General features: G+C 48.0%; 1 protein-coding gene across 2 annotated transcripts in view; it reads left to right on the forward strand.

The window, feature by feature from the left end:
- TNS3 (tensin 3) overlaps nt 1-15,694 on the forward strand; it is a 78,165-nt gene that overhangs the window by 45,209 nt on the left and 17,262 nt on the right. For both annotated transcript variants that reach the window (XM_081835058.1, XM_081835057.1), the window contains 2 exons: nt 585-745; nt 3,174-3,300. In XM_081835058.1, coding sequence (XP_081691184.1) covers nt 585-745; nt 3,174-3,300 — 288 coding nt within the window. The remainder of the gene's footprint in view (nt 1-584; nt 746-3,173; nt 3,301-15,694) is intronic.

Raw genomic sequence — 15,694 nt, forward strand, 5'->3', positions numbered from 1 at the left:
ACCGAGCAAGGGATTCTCACCCTGTCGCGGGGATTCGAACCGCCGACCTTCTGATCGTCAAGTCCTAGGCTCTGTGGTTTAACCCACAGCGCCACCCGCGTCCCTTAGGCTTTCCCTTAGGCTGTGCTTAAAAAGGGAAGCTTCCATTTTCCACCCTGCTATGTCTTCCCCATTTCTTTCTCCCCTACGCTTACATAAAAATACACACATGTGCTGGTAGCTGTAGCATTTCTGATAAACAAGGAATAATTTCTCATAAATATTAAGCAACCGGTGTTAGTTCCTTTTTATGAGCAAATAGCAGTACAGGGATGACATATGGCGAGTATTAACCAGGGCTCACTTGGATTGCAAAATGTTAGAATTTACTTTGGCTAGGTTTGCTGACAACACTGCAGCCAGTGATGCCATTTTAAGTAAATCTACTTGATTTTATCCTTGGCAATGAATTACATCCCTTTACTGCAAACTCACTTTACCTGGTGGTCACTTTTTATATTGCCCAATAGATTTTGCTGCAAAGTATTTGTCTGAATGTTTAACGTGTAACCAGATTGAGCTTCTCTGTGTGTTTGTATCTCCAGACTCTCAAGCAGATGACGTATTGAGTGGACTAAACAAGAAGTTAAGCCAGGCACAGTTTGAGAACAATGTCTCAGCCCAGCCGTTATATCCAAAGTGTGAATGGGCGGAGCCTTCTGCGGAAAGACTGGGTTCATACAGGCCTGGAGGGGAGTCAAATGAGGTAAGAAAGTTGGTTGGCATCCATCTGTCTTGAGAGACAATGGAAGAGTGCGCCTTTGGGGGTGAGGTCAAGCTGTTGGAAGGTTGCAGCACCTGCTGTGGCTGTAGAGGCTGATAGAGGAGAGACATGTTTTGTTGCAGCTGGGGTAGAGGAAGGCATCCGGTTGTGCTGCTGCATGGTGTTTCTTCCTTCTGCACTCCTCTCAGCAGTCATTCCTCCTCTGGTCACTGCTGTCGATATGTGACCTGACTGGTTGTCTCCAGGTGCTGCTGTTGTCTACAAGGGAGTCCCAGCTTGATGTTGCCGGCTTTCATGTCATGTTTGCAGATACCTTTGTGTAACACAGTTGGTCTGCCAATGGGTCTGATGCATGAGGCCAGCTCCCCGTAGAGCACATCCTTGGCGAATGTTGCTGGTGTCAGCAGCAAGTTGGATGCTCTGGCACAGCTTTAGGAGTCATTGGCACATCGTCTGGCAATCTGCTGGGCATCACTCCTTGCCTTTCTCAGTGTAGCAAGTGTACTTTCACAGGGAACACACTTGTAGTTGAGGAGAGCCTCACAGCAATAACAGATTCCATGTCCTTTAATGCCAGCCTCTAACCAGCCGGGAGTCGGTTTGTTTCTTTTGCCCAAGGAGGACATAGCTGTGTTATAGGTTGCCTCTTGGGTGCGGTCTCACCTTGCTTCAACACGATGTCTGGTGCAGGTCAGTAGAGCTTGTTCAACAAAATCAGGGAAGCACTCAAAAACTTTCTACTTTGGGCTTTGGGCTGTCTTTGGCTGGAGATGGATCTTCCTTGCCACCAGGGAGTGACTACCTGTGTCACAGTCAGCATTGTGGTAGCTCCGTGTGGCACGAACACAGTTCAATGCTGATTGCCTGGTGTCCATCAAGTCCAGCTGGTTCCTGTGGCCTGATATTGGCTGTTTCCAGGACACTCAATGTTTTGCCTTGGTGCTCGTGGTGCAGAGGCTGTGCACAGTTCAGGCAGGCCTTCCTTTGCCCGTATTCCTTCATGCTGCCAATAATACCAAAGTGGCCTATGCAGTTGTCCAATGTGTGATGATCGTTCCCAACTCTAGCACTGAATTCTCTCAGCAGGAATAGGTGTTCTCAGGCTGGAACCCTCCTGACAACCTGGTCTTGCTCCTCTTAGAACTGGTCCTTGGTCTGTATGGTCAGAGCACAAAGTGGGAGCCTAGACACTCAAGATGCTAACCAGACCGGAGGTTGTTGAGAGGCAGAGGGAAAGCAAGCATTCTGAGCCCTCCGGCTGGTGGTTCTATCACAGACAGAAGAGAGGTCCTCACTGTGAAAGCTATGCCGTGAACGTGCCCTCCTTGCCAGAAAAAGGTGTAGTTTTACTCTCAGAGGCTGCCATTCGAAGTGAGTCTGGTGTCCTGTAGAGCGGCAAGGTCAGTGTTGAGCCTTTTCAGCTCACGGTCAATGATGGCCATCTTCCATGAGTCATTGACCTGTAATAGGCTGGTGGACAAGCCAGGACACATGGTCCTGATGTACCAGCTTGCTAGGCACAAAGGAGTTTGTTTCCATTGCCTTAGGGACTTCATTTTGGATTTGTGTAGCGTTTACTCCTTCACCTTTTCTTCTCCCAAAGACGTTCTGCAAGGCAGTGGGTTTGGACTGTTCCTCAGGGTTTACTCCTGAAACTTTTCTCAAGAATGAGTACGGCTGCAAGGCATGAAGGTTTAGGATCAGCATTGTCCTAGACAGGCTCCCTTTCCAAGATGACAAGCCCCACCTGCTCATTTCCCTCAGCAGCAGGTGCAGGAAGCGCTTTACCGACCATGGGACCCAGTGTTGGTCTTGTCCACTCAATCCGCCAGAGCCTGTCTTTGCATGCAGGGATGTCCCTCACTCACCAAGGGTTTAAGACCCATCAGTCAACCTCACCTCTTTAGCCAGGCATTTGAAGCCATTTCCCCCCAGGGCGTGTCCGCTGTCTTCTGCTGACAGCTTCTAGGAGCCGCAGGTGAGAGCTGAGTGCGGGGGGGGGGGGGCAAAGATGAGCAAACTGCCCAAGAAGGAGCACTGCATGTCCCCCACCAGAGGTACTTCCCCTCCCCTGACACCCCATACACCCCAGGTAAGAAAGTATTACTTGAGTAAGAATGCCTAATCTACCACTGTTTTTGGGATTGTCTGCATGCCTTCAAAGATTTGGAACCAGCCCTGTGCTGTTGTTGTAGTTACCACTTTGGACCCAGGAGATGTCAGTCTGGCAATGGGGTCAGTGGTCATTTCCCCAGACTAACTGCGACTGGGCTGCATGTGTCCACTTGTCTGCGGCTTTAGGAGCGCTGAGATCTTTCTGTTTTAAAAGTGGGGCAAAAGGTTTATGTAGGCTGACTTGATCGTGCCTGGAAAAAATGGGCTTCCTCCATGTTTCTATTTTATAATCTAGAGGCGTGTTGAACACTATCAGGAAGGCCGGGATGAAGCAGACAGCAGCATCTTCTCACCAACAAAAAATGGGAATGAAATGCTCCAGACTACTCCAGAATTTCCAGTATCACCAGAGACTCCCTATGGTGAGACAGCGAGTTTTGTATTTTGCTTCTATATCTTACAACCAGGGTTTTTTCAGCCAGAACTCACTGGAACCTCTCAGGTGGGTGCCATTGCCATTGTCCTCACAGCTCTGGCCTCTCAGAGCTGTGCTCTTAGAGCTGTGCTCTTAGAACTGTTAGAATTGTTCCACAGTACAGACTAGACTTTCCTCGTGCAAAATAGCTGCAGCTTCTTCAACTGTTTGCTTAACATTAATAACGGGAAGCAAAACAGGGAGTATAAATAGATAAAAAAGTAGGTATCTTGTGCACTTAATGGTCATATAAAAGATGGAATTTCAGCAGACATGTCTCTTCAGACTCTCACATGGCAAGGGGCACCTGCCAAAATTCCCTTTTCTGTATAGCTGTTGAAAATACAGGGACTTCGTTCTTCTTTGCATTTGATCACCCTAGAGACCCAGACCCATTGCAGCATTGACAACAATAAAATTGCTGAAGTGTGCAAGAGGCCTGAGTTGGATCCGATGCTATATTTAGCTTTGCATGTTTTGTCAGCTAAAACAGTTAATCATTTACAGAGAATCCAGGTACACATATTCCTGAATGTGGACTCTGCTCATAGGTGACATTTTAAGTCTATTTTCTCCTGCATGGTTGATGAAGTTTGGCGCTTCGTGAGAACAAAGAATTTATAGAATATTTTTCCTGCTGCTAACATTTCTGTGGACAGTCTGCAAATTCAGTCATTTGGCAGCTTGAGCAGTGTTACTATGCTAATTACTGAAACATTTCATTGCATAAATGATATCTTAATAAAGCACTGCCTTCAGAGTTATATAATCTATTCAATACAGAAGGCTTTTGGAGTGTGGGGTGTCCGAGTGTGAACTTGCACACGCATCCATACTCACCTCGATTATTATTACAGGACCCCCCCCCCCCCGTTTACACATGGGGTACATTTCAAGAGCTTGTGCATGTAAGTGGGGAGCACTCCACTTTAATAGGGAGAGAAGAAAGAGAGACAATTGTCTCTGGAGTAGAGACACTTGGAAGTTGGCAACTCCCCCCCCCCAGCGCATGGTGGGGGCGGGAGTGGAGTAAGGTGCACCAGGTGAACAATAAGGGGTTGAGGCTAAACTGGGCAGGTTGACCTTCCCTCCCCCTGGCCCTCCCCACTGCCTCTCCACGCACTGGCACCTCATTCGCAAGTGGGGGTTGGGGTGCTGGGGTTGCCTGCAGGCTCCACCCCAGGCTGCCAAGCCATCTCCTGCTGCAAGCTGGGCAAGAGGGCAACCGAGAGCAGCCATTGTCCTCCCACCCACCCCCCTGATGCTGCCGCCCACCACATCCTGGTGCTTCTGCACTGCAGCCTTTCCCTGGGAAAATCTAGCAGGGGAGGGAGGACAATCTATGTATTTATTTATTTTGTGGCCGTCCACATAAATGCAGTCACACAGGAGTGGGAAGAGAGGGGGGGTATATAAAAACAGGATGAAATAGATTAAGACCACAGAGCCATCCATATTCCCACCTAGGCAAAGAGAAGGGGGCACATCTAACCTTAATAATATACATACAGAAACATCACAGTAGAGGTGGTGATACCTACTAGGGGCCGGTAACAGAGGTCTGGATATCCTCTTAGCAAAATGGGACCAATTGAGCATAAGTTGCCATACTTTGTGCTATTTCTAGTGTGTCCCTGGATGGTGAATTGTCCCAGAGCTGGACAAAGCTTCTCAGAGGGAGCTTCTATTATTGGGCATGTTCGTAAATGAACTGTTTCTGGTGGTATTTTTCCCTTTTCTCCTTGACAAAAACATGTTTGTCAGAGAGGACTATGATCTGTGCATGTTCAGTCAAGCCGGGTGCTTTCTGTTTCTGCATACCAAAATATGTTGTCACTGTCAGTGAAAATGACTTGGAAAAAACAAATGATCTGCAACCAGACTATTTCTATGAAGATCTGTCAGATAGATGCCCCTGAATTCTTTGGCTTGTTAGGTTCATCCAGGTTTTTGATTAAACTGGTGTGAGATTCCTCTTTGGAAACTATAAAACAGAAGCCACTGATAGGACCTTAAAGAAAGTTAGTTTTTAATGTTTACTCCATGAGTATGTTCCTGTTTCTCATCTGTTTGTTAAAAGTATACCCTGCCTTTCACCTCAGTTAGACCAAGGCAGCTGGACAGTAAGCATAAATGCTGCAGCGCTCTGAGCACATTATAATACATGGGTGTAGATCTGGGGCAGATCCTGCACCCAAGATCCTTCCCACCCCATTCCCATATCCATACATTATATCTAAACGAATGTCTGAGAAGGGCTCTAGTCTGCGCTGAGCTAGTGTCTTCTTTGAGCCAGGAAGCTCTTGGTTCACATTTCATCCATGAACTCCCTTGGTGGTCTTAGGGAAGGCACTTTTCTGTCTATCTTGTGCTATTTCCCCCCACTATGTCGCTGTGAGAATAACTGCTTTTTCTGCACCCTGCATTTTGTGCTATCATAAGGTACATTTTGTGTGCTTTGCTGCTAATTTATTCATCATGTTTGTCTGCAAGTTTAAATTCTGCATTTACTGGATGCTTCTGTTTTTATGTTGTGTTCTTACCTGTTTGTGAGTCAGGTAATGAAGGATTGGTGAGAATGAGGGTCAGGACACTACTGATCAGGCTCGCCTCCCATGATTGAGGGGTCTGGGGCCATGCAATGTCACCACACACATGCGTGCACTCCCCACAACATGCACGCATGACAGCAGCACGCCCCACGGCCCCACATAGATGGCGCCCCTGCCACTGATGCTTGGGTCTCCAGCAGAAGGAGTTATGGCAGTGGAGATGCGAATGGCCATGAAAGGGAAGTGAGCAGCCTCATGCTGTCTCCTCTTGTCCAGGAGTACCCTGGTTGTTGAATCAGCAGCTCCCTTGAGTCTTCAGCTCCTTCTGTTCAATGCCAGTGGAACATACAGTGGTACCTCGGGTTACAGACGCTTCAGGTTACAGACGCTTCAGGTTACAGACTCGGCTAACCCAGAAATAGTACCTCGGGTTAAGAACTTTGCTTCAGGATGAGAACAGAAATTGCATGGTGGTGGCACAGCGGCAGCAGGAGGCCCCATTAGCTAAAGTGGTACCTTAGGTTAAGAACAGTTTCAGGTTAAGAACGGCCCTCCAGAACGAATTAAGTTCTTAACCCGAGGTACCACTGTAGTTCATTTAGGATTTAATCCTGGATAAGCATGTTGTTCTGGTTTGTATTACTAATACCTAGCTGGAGAAATGGGGTATGTTTGTAAACTCCTCCCAGTTATGTCCATGAGGTTTCTTGGAATGGTCTTCATAGGCAGGAACCGGCAATCTTCTCATTTCAAGTTCTGACATTGGGAATGGGCAAGGCAGAGATAGGTTAAGAAATAGGGGTTCAGCCTGTCTTAGATGAGGTGGAAGATTCAGGTTCACAATTTGGGCATTCCTGGGATTATTTTATGTTATTGATTTATTTATTTTATAAAACTACTTATAAACCACCAGCTCGTGAAAAATACCATATTGCTATCATTAAAACATCATAATACAGTGGAACCTCGGTTTTCAAGCTTCTCGGAAGCCGAACGTTTTGGAAGCCGAATGCCAAAAACCCGGAAGTAATTGCTTCCGTTTTTGAACACGCCTCAGAAGTCAAATGGCTTCCGCTGCATGCTTTTCTTTTTTTCTCAGTGGATTTTGCCGACTGCCCCTTGCTCCTGATTTCCAATGTTTTGGAAGTCAAACAGTCTTCGAGAACAGATTATGTTCAAAAACCGAGGTTCCATTGTACTATAAAATTATAAAATACAGAGCAAAATACTGCTGCAATCCCAGGAGTTGCTGTGGAAGATACCCACAACTGGCCAGTTTACATATTGCATTTGTCCATTTGAGGCTACGTCCTTGTTTGCACAAAAGAGCACTGTGAAAATGTGTCTTCCTCTACTTTTAAGTTGTGTGTCAGGTAAGCAATCCGGCCCACGAGCAGCTAATCCCATTTTGAAAAGCAGGTAGCCTTCTTCAAGCAGTATGTCGTTCCCCCTGGCTTTTCAAATTAAATGTAAACATCAAAAACATCCAGCAGTGGAAACTCGGTAGCTGGCATTGTGAGGGCAGCTAGTTTTGCAATGGAGGGTTCCTGTGTGCTGCTGAAGAAACAAGAATGCTCTGTGTATCCCACTCTGGGACTAATAAAGACCCTCTTGTCTTATGCCTCAAGCAGTGAATTGAGGTCCCTTTGTGTAGCTGCATTACACAAGCTAAAACATTCTGCACCAAGCCAATTGCCAGAGATTTGAGCTGCGTCTCACAAATGTTCTGTGCTTGAACATTTGCTGCCATAGAATCACAGGACTTGGAAAGGATTTTCAAAGGTCAGCAGAAGCTGACACAGAGACTGGATTCATTAAGCCAAAACTGTCCACAGAGAGAGGTTTCTTCAGTCTAGCTTTCAAAATCTCCAGCCCATATATTAACCCACTCCTGCAAAACCGTCCCAGCGTGCCAAGGGGGGGGGGCAGTCAGGACATGGTGGTGGAGGGCCACTTCTCAAATGGCTAGGCTATGAAGAGGCCTGGCCTGGCTAGTAAGCAACAGGTTTTTTTGGAAGCTTGCAACTGAGCCCACAAAACACCCCACCAAATAGCATTTGTTGTCTTTTTTTCTTTTAAAACTTCTCTTAGTTCAAGGAGCCTTAAGGAAGAAAGGCTCACAAGAAGGAAGAGAAGTGGACTGTTCTGCTTAGCAGTGCCAGGGCCCTCCTGAGAAGCAAACTAAGCACCCAGGCAGGGAACAAGCGCACCTGCAAAAAGTGTGTCCCTTATGTGCAGACAGGGCCAGGCCAGGCCAGCGTCTTTCTTGCTTTCCTCGCTCCCCGGGACCGCAAGCGAAAGATGCCTCTGCTACTCTCTTGCTGTCTTTCTCTTACTGGCACTGGGAAGCAGTTCTTGTGGGGAAGGTTCTATAGGTTGGGCAGTGAGGCCCATCTCTTCAGTCCCAGGCCATGATCCAAATAGAGATAAGCCCCCATAGCATGGCTTCTGGGTTCAAGCAGGGGTGGGTGGGGGAGTGATTTCTGTGTTGTTCTTGTGGATGGGGAGAGGAGAGGAGAGGTCTCTTTCTGCCTCTTTTTCAAGCAACCCACCAGCAAACTTTGCCCCATTCCATCCATCCCTGATAATGGCCCGTCTGGCTTCCATTGAAAACTTCTTACCAGTGGGGTTCTTGTAAGAAATATCTTCAAATATATAATGTATATATTGCATTGCATAAATTCTGCTGCTTTTTATTCATTTTGGGTCTAATCCAACCCAAGTTGGTCATGGTGCCTTGTCTAACTTCATTGCTATAGTCATGACTGGATTGCATTGGAGATATTTTATGACTGCCAGATCTACCCTATGTAAGTATATGTCTGTCCTGTCTGTCTGTCTGCATTCACTCCTTTACTAATATCAAGGCGATGGTAATTGCTAGAAGTAGAAATCAAACAAGGTGTGGGATCATCCCATATTTATCTGACTTCATCTCACTTTTTTTCCTTTCTAGTATCAGTTCTTCAGAATTTCTAGCATCTTTTGGAAAGGTGGTGACACTTTACTGCCTCTCAAACCAAGTCTGAATAATTATAAATCTGCTGTCAGGTATAACATTTATTGTTGTTACATGGAAAGCTATCCATGTTTCCTTGAGTGGGGGGGGGGCGCTGTGGCCCCTGAGATGTTTTTGGACACCAGCCCAAGGATAAGCATAAGGATCAGGGACAGTTGCACTCCAACAACATATGGGAGCCTCAGGTTCCCCATTCCTGTCCTCAAGGATGTCGGTCCCCCCAGCTTCCTGGATTATTCTTGCTATCAGATGTTTGCATTGTTCTGTTTCTTGTGTTTACACTGAACTTCCAAGAGTTTGTGGATCTCAGAACTCAGGTGGAAGATGAGATGGATACAATTTTAGCTTCCAACAATACCCTAACATTTGTAATCGCAGATAAAGATAAATATTTGCTACAAAGCAAAACATGTGTGTCTCTTGTTCAGTATGCAGCAGGCTGGATTTTCCTGAATAGATTTTAAAAGGTTGTTTGTTTTAATATTTGGTAGGCCGCCCTTCTGCATAAATATTTCTAGGATGGCTTACAAGTTAAAATATAGAACACATGCAGACAATGAAAATCAAGATAAAAGATAACGCTGTGACGGGGTGGGGAAATGCTCTGCCCCACCCCCTTCTTTGTCCAACTGCAACCCAACAGTCCTACCGTGTTGTCAACGGGTCTTACTCTCTGGTAGTTGCTGCCACCAGCTTCCCACTTACTCTTGCAGCCCTGACGGGAGGGGACCTGGGTGCACCAAACAGATTACTTTTGGAAAGGCTGCAAGCCAGTGCACTTGGCACTCCTCAGTTTAGCCGTGACACAGATTGCTAGGAAAAGCAAGGCTAGCTTCCAGCTGCCCTTTCCTTGTCCAAGATCAAAGAAGCTTGCTCATTTCCCTGGGGACTCTGAGACCAACGTGCCTTGCGTTTCCCAGGCAGTTTCCTTATTAGTTACTCAGAGTATACAAGCAGCCTACACTCCCCGAGTCTCTCCCACGTCTCAGAAGAGCACGCTGGTCTATTACAATTCTGATCCTAAACTTCCTAGCCTATTCTTTACATGACAGATGTTTTGGTTTACTCACAAGTAAGCAGCAAAGATAGCTAGCTTCATAGAAAGTCCATTCTGGACTGCAGGGAACTTGACTCTCGGAACCCCTTCCAGCTCAACAGTCTCTGTGTGAATGTGCTTATTAAGATTTTTCTTAAGTAACAAAAGTACATGCAGCATCTGTTTTCAAATCATAGAGTCCTTCAAACAGGTCACTTACATTCAGGGTGAGACATTTATAGTCTCTCTCCCCTCTCCTGGGAGGAGTGAATCCTGGCTGTTTCTGACCAGTAAGATCCAGAGTCCAAATGTTCATATTATTACCAAGGTATTGAAAACTGGTGTTTATTCTGTATGTTAAATGTTGGAAGTAAAGAATGTTTGCTCATTTATTCATTCATTCATACATACAAGGAAACAAACACTGAACTTTATTTGCTGCCAGTTAAAGTCTCCGCTTACAATACAGCCATTACTCATTTTATGCTAACTGTAGGTATATAATTTGTTGTCCGGTAAGACGCTCCAAGAGTGCATGGCAAACTGATTAAGAGCACACTATGAGAGTGAAACTCCAGAGGCTGCAATCCTAAACTACGAAATAAATTCAGTGAATTTAGTAGAACTTACATCTGAGCAAACATGCAAAGGATGGCACTGGGAAAGGATGTTTTGCTTTGTGGAACTTGGAAGTAGGTGATGAGCAGGTCTGCATTCTCCATCACCCAACAGCCTTTCTCCATCTTCTCCATGCAAAGGATCTTCTCCTTCCTTGGTCTTTCTATTTCTTCAGCCATAAGTGGAAAAAAACACTTTCTATTATTAACTTCCCTTGCAAGCCTGAGCTCATTCTGAGTTTTAGCCTACATGACCTTCCCTCTGCAAGTGTTGGCTACTCATTTATATTCTTGTAGCATTTCTAGCCACAGTGTTTGACTGCTAGGCCCAATTATGAAAGTAATTTTATACACTAATGTCCTATTTCACTGCAAATTTGTTTAGCTTCTCCTGAACAGGGAAATACCATCTGAAAGCTGAGAGGGAGGGAGAGATAACAGATCATGTTTGGGGAGTCTCCCACTTCCTTCTTGGGTCTCATTTTTTAATGTGGAAAAGATCCTCTCCACACACCCCAGAAAAATAGGACTGCTTTCTTGTCCTTTGGAGAGGCACCAGCAGCAGACATGTAATCTAAGGAAATTAACCAAGATTACTTTCTTGTGGGAAATGGGGCTTCTGTGCTTTCTCTTTTAAAATGTTGGCAAAAACGCTGAGATATTACAGTCCACGATGGAATGGCACAAGCGGGCGGTTGTGCTGCTTAATTTGAAATGGCTGTGAAAACAGAAGTGCTTGGCTCTTTTAGCAGGTTATAATTTTCCAGAGTGGATTGGGGGACATTCAGTGAGCAGGATGACTTTTACTCACCTGGACCAGACAGGCCTTGCAGGCCTTTTGCCCCCTCCTTTTCCCTTAGGTATTTAAATGTACAGTGTTTTTCTTGTGAGTTTTTTATTTCCTTTTCCTGGCCCAAGGCTCTCTCTCACAGTGCCTGGTGCCTGGGGCTCACAGGGGTTGGAGCCAGCACTCAGTTAGCCACTCGGCCTTCCTTCCAGGGCTCTTCTTTTGGCTTCTCGTCTTCTGTGTTATTAGCAATGGGGAGGGCGAAGCAAATCACAGTCTTAAGTCTGCCTCTGAGAGAGTGTGGAGGAGGGAGACATTCTAGATGAAGTCTGTAATGCTCCTGCCTTCTCTTGCTCGGACTACTTTGCTATTCTTGCAGAGTTCATTGCTCCAAGAGCAGTATGCCTGGTGTTGGTGCAATTCTCCTTGTTGAGCAGCAAGATCTCTTTTAAGAAGCTGGCAGGTGTGGTCACTGTTTTTTGGCAGGAACCAATGTTCTTAATTCACTTTCAGTGGGAGATTGGTTGGCTTTCAGCTGCTAGCCTAGGACAGTGAGGTTCCTACACAATACAGTCATACCTCATGTTACATTAGCTTCATGTTACTTTTTCAGGTTGCGTCCCGTGGTGACCTGGAAGTACCGGAAAGGGCTACTTCCGGGTTTCACCGCACGCGCAGAAGCACTAAACCGCGCTTTGCACATGCACGGAAGCGCCAAATCACGCTGCGCACCTGCGCAGATAGGGCACTTCAGGTTGCGGGCTTTTCATGATGCGAATGGGCCTCTGGAACGGATCCCGTTCGCAACCAGAGGTGGTACCTTGAGATTGAAGAGTCACTGTTCTTTCCGCCTGCAGTGCATTTTACAATTCTCTTTGGGTGGTTTTTAAAGTTGTATTTCACTGCATCTTTAATGCACTATAATTGCTCCTGGCCATATTCTGTGGGAAAGGAGGGATCTGTTCTCTACCTGTGTTTACTATAATTCTGGTCGTGAACATCCCTGGGCAGGGGGAATATCTTTGTATTGTACTTTCTGTAATGTCCCAAGAGGTGGGCTCAGTGCCACCCTCATTCATGTTGGGGGGCTCAGGACTCGGGCTGGAGTCTCCTTTCTCCCTCCCTCATAGTAAACACAGAAGGGGAAGGTCCTCTTCCTAGGAAGCCCATAAGGGAATGAGTTGGCACCACCCACCAGGTTCATAAAAGAGGACCTTACACAGCTCTCTCCAGCTGCCATTCTGTGAGGTCTCCTTTCTTCCTCTGTTTCAGGGATGGTTCTTCTCCTGTTGCCCTGGAGCCAGCTAAGAAACATGCTCAGGGGCCAGAGGCTGCTGGTCATGCTCTTGCCTCTCCACAGTGATCCTCTGTAAGGAAGAAGGAGCACAGTCTGGATCTGACCAGTCTGCCTCTAAACTTCTTGGGGTGGAGGGTGAACTTTCTGAGGAAGAAATGATGGTGGTTGGCTTCTCTCTTGTGCAACATTCTTGGTTTTCTTTTTCTTCAGGATGGGATAAATAAGCAGCTTCCTGCCAACACTTTCAAAGACAAGTGACCTCTTCTTTGCATTGTCTTTCCATCCTACGTTCAAATGTTTCTTCAAGAGGATTGTGTTGTCTTACTCCCCGATCATATAGATTCCTTTTCTACAACCTGAATTGGTTTGTCACAGCTCTCCTGACTCCCCATTTTGAGTCCTTAGCTACCTATGATCATAAGTTTATAGCCGAAAGCTTATACCCAGAACAAACTGAGTTGGTCTTTAAGGTGCTCCTGGACAATTTTTTAAAACTTTTTTTTTTTAGTGCGTCAGACCAACATGGCTACCTACCTGACTCTAGAACCTTAAAACTGTTTTCCTAGCAGCCATCTTCCTGCCCTCATGAAATGCCTGTCAGAGTGATGGGTGACCGGGGAGAGCTGCTGTTTCTCCCTAGCATAGCACATGTTGGGGCAGAGGCTTCGCTGGGAAGGCAACCTGTGCCCAGAAAGACAAACTCTGAATTGGCATCTACTGTCTATGTAAAATTAGCCGGTGGGACTCCTTGTGCAGGGGGAAGACGTTTCCCTGCAAGATGCCTGGTAGGGCAGCGCATTCTCGGGAATTGCCCCGTGGTCGGCTCAGGGCGGCCCGGGGGGGGGTGGATGCCAAGATGCCTCTTCCTGTGGGGATGTAAAGGGAAACATCTTGAGGCTCCCGCTGCTACTGGGCTGCGCCATCCTGATCCTCCTTTCCGTCCTTGGTTCCTGCCATGTTGGGAGCTGCCTTTCCTGGAGCCCCCGGCCGGGTCTAAAGAGCGGGGGGCCCTTGGAGCGGCGAGCCGGGCGGGCTCCTCCTTTCCCCGGCTGGGCGGCTGGAGGTGGAGCCGGGGCGGGTCTCGGGGCGCTGGGCGGCCGCGTCTGGCCGGGAGGCTTCCCCGGGGAAGAGGCGGCGGGCTCGGCCATGGCGGCGGCGCTAGGTAGGCGGCGGCGGGGGCTCGGAGGGGCCTGGACGGGGCGGGCGGGCGGCGAGCCCCAGGCCCGGGACGGGGCGGCTCCTCGGCTGCGCTCGCGCGGGGAGGAAGCAGCCGAGCCGCTTGCCAGGAGTCGGCCCCCGGGGCCCCGATCCCGCCAAGAGGAGAAGGGTCTTCCGTCGGGATGGGCGCGGGCCTTTCTTGGCCGCGGAGGGGGCTGCGGGCTGAGGCGCGCGTTTGCTTTGCGGGAGGCGCAAGAGCTGAGCCAGTTCCCGTGCTCCTTGCAGCTTGGAAGGGGCCGAGCTGGCCCGGGGGGGAGGGAATGGCGAGGAGTTCTCAAGGAAGAGATTGCGCGCAAAATATTGGGCAAAGCGCAGACTGGAAGTCTCCCCGGGATCAGCATAAGAATGCGCCGGGGGCGAGGCCCTTCGCAGAATGGGCAAGCCAACAGGATGCGAGAAAACATGGCCTCCAAACAGGGCATCTTCCATCCTCATAGTCAGAAAAGGAAGTTAACATATTGATGGATTTTAAACCTGATTTCTCGCTAAGAGGGTGCCTGCTTGGCTCCAGAATCATCATCTCTTCTTGACAGACATAATATAAGACCTTTTGTTTTGCATTGAGGCACCTGCTCATCTGGACGCGCGTGGCGCTGTGGGTTAAACCACAGAGCCTAGGGCTCACCGATCGGAAGGTTGGCGGTTTGAATCCCCGCAATGGGGTGAGCTCCCGTTGCTCAGTCCCTGCTCCTGCCCACCTAGCAGTTTGAAAGCACACCAGTGCAAGTAGATGACTAGGTATCACTCCTGCAGGAAGCTAAACGGCATTTCCGTGCGCTGCTCTGGTTCGCCAGAAGCGGCTTAGTCATGCTGGCCACATGACCCGGAAGCTGTACGCCAGCTCCCTCGGCCAATAAAGCGAGATGAGCGCCGCAACCCCAGAGTCGGCCACGACTGGACCTAATGATCAGGGGTCCCTTTACCTTTACCTGCTCATCTCAGGGGGCACCATCACCCGGTGGGAGAGTTGCTAAATTCTCACAGATTAAAAGTGCATAACTGCTGAGATGGTGCTCAGTGTCACTTCTGAAGAATACCATTTGTGCTAACAAGCAAATATTTACTTTGCCCAGTGCCCAGAAGAACTTCCTGACAGTAAGAGCTGTTTGACAGTGGAATTTGCTGCCAAGGAGTGTGGTGGAGTCTCCTTCTTTGGAGGTCTTTAAGCAGAGGCTTGACCACCATATGTCAGGAGTGCTCTGATGGTGTTTCCTGCTTGGCAGGGGGTTGGACTCAATGGCCCTTGTGGTCTCTTCCAACTCTATGATTCTATGATTCTATGACTCTTGCTTCTCTCCTCAGAGGCTTACCTAGAGGGCACAAAATTTGCACCTCTTTTGGAGGAATGAGTGGGCCCTCACAGCAGCCCTGCGGAGCCCCTTCCCCAGCCAGCTTCTGTGCTGGCACTGCCGCTGCTGGCTTCTTTCCAGCCAGCGTACTTACTTCTGAGTAAAGTGTGCACTGGGGAGCAACCTCCAAGTTAGTGCCTTTCTGCTGGTGCCTCCTCAGAAGTAAGGAAAAGCCAAGCAAGGTATTGTCAGAAGTTCTTGCCTCTGGCTTGCCAGACTTAGGCTGCAGTCCTGTGTACCCACTTTCCCAGGACTAAGCCCTGAATTATGTCTCTTTTTTGTGTGTGGACGTGGTGGGAGGCACAGATACATCTCTTTGCCAAGGGCGCAGAGGAGCCGAGGTGCACCTCTGTCTCCTCTACGAGTCCTTTTTATGTTTCTGATGGGAGTTTTAGTCCACCACATTCACTACCCCTTCTTACAGTGGTTCAACCCAGACAGGTTTATTACCAGTGAGAACTGGGCC

The sequence above is a fragment of the Podarcis erhardii genome, assembly GCF_964252035.2.
Source record: "Podarcis erhardii genome assembly, chromosome: 13".
Taxonomy (NCBI): domain Eukaryota; kingdom Metazoa; phylum Chordata; class Lepidosauria; order Squamata; family Lacertidae; genus Podarcis; species Podarcis erhardii.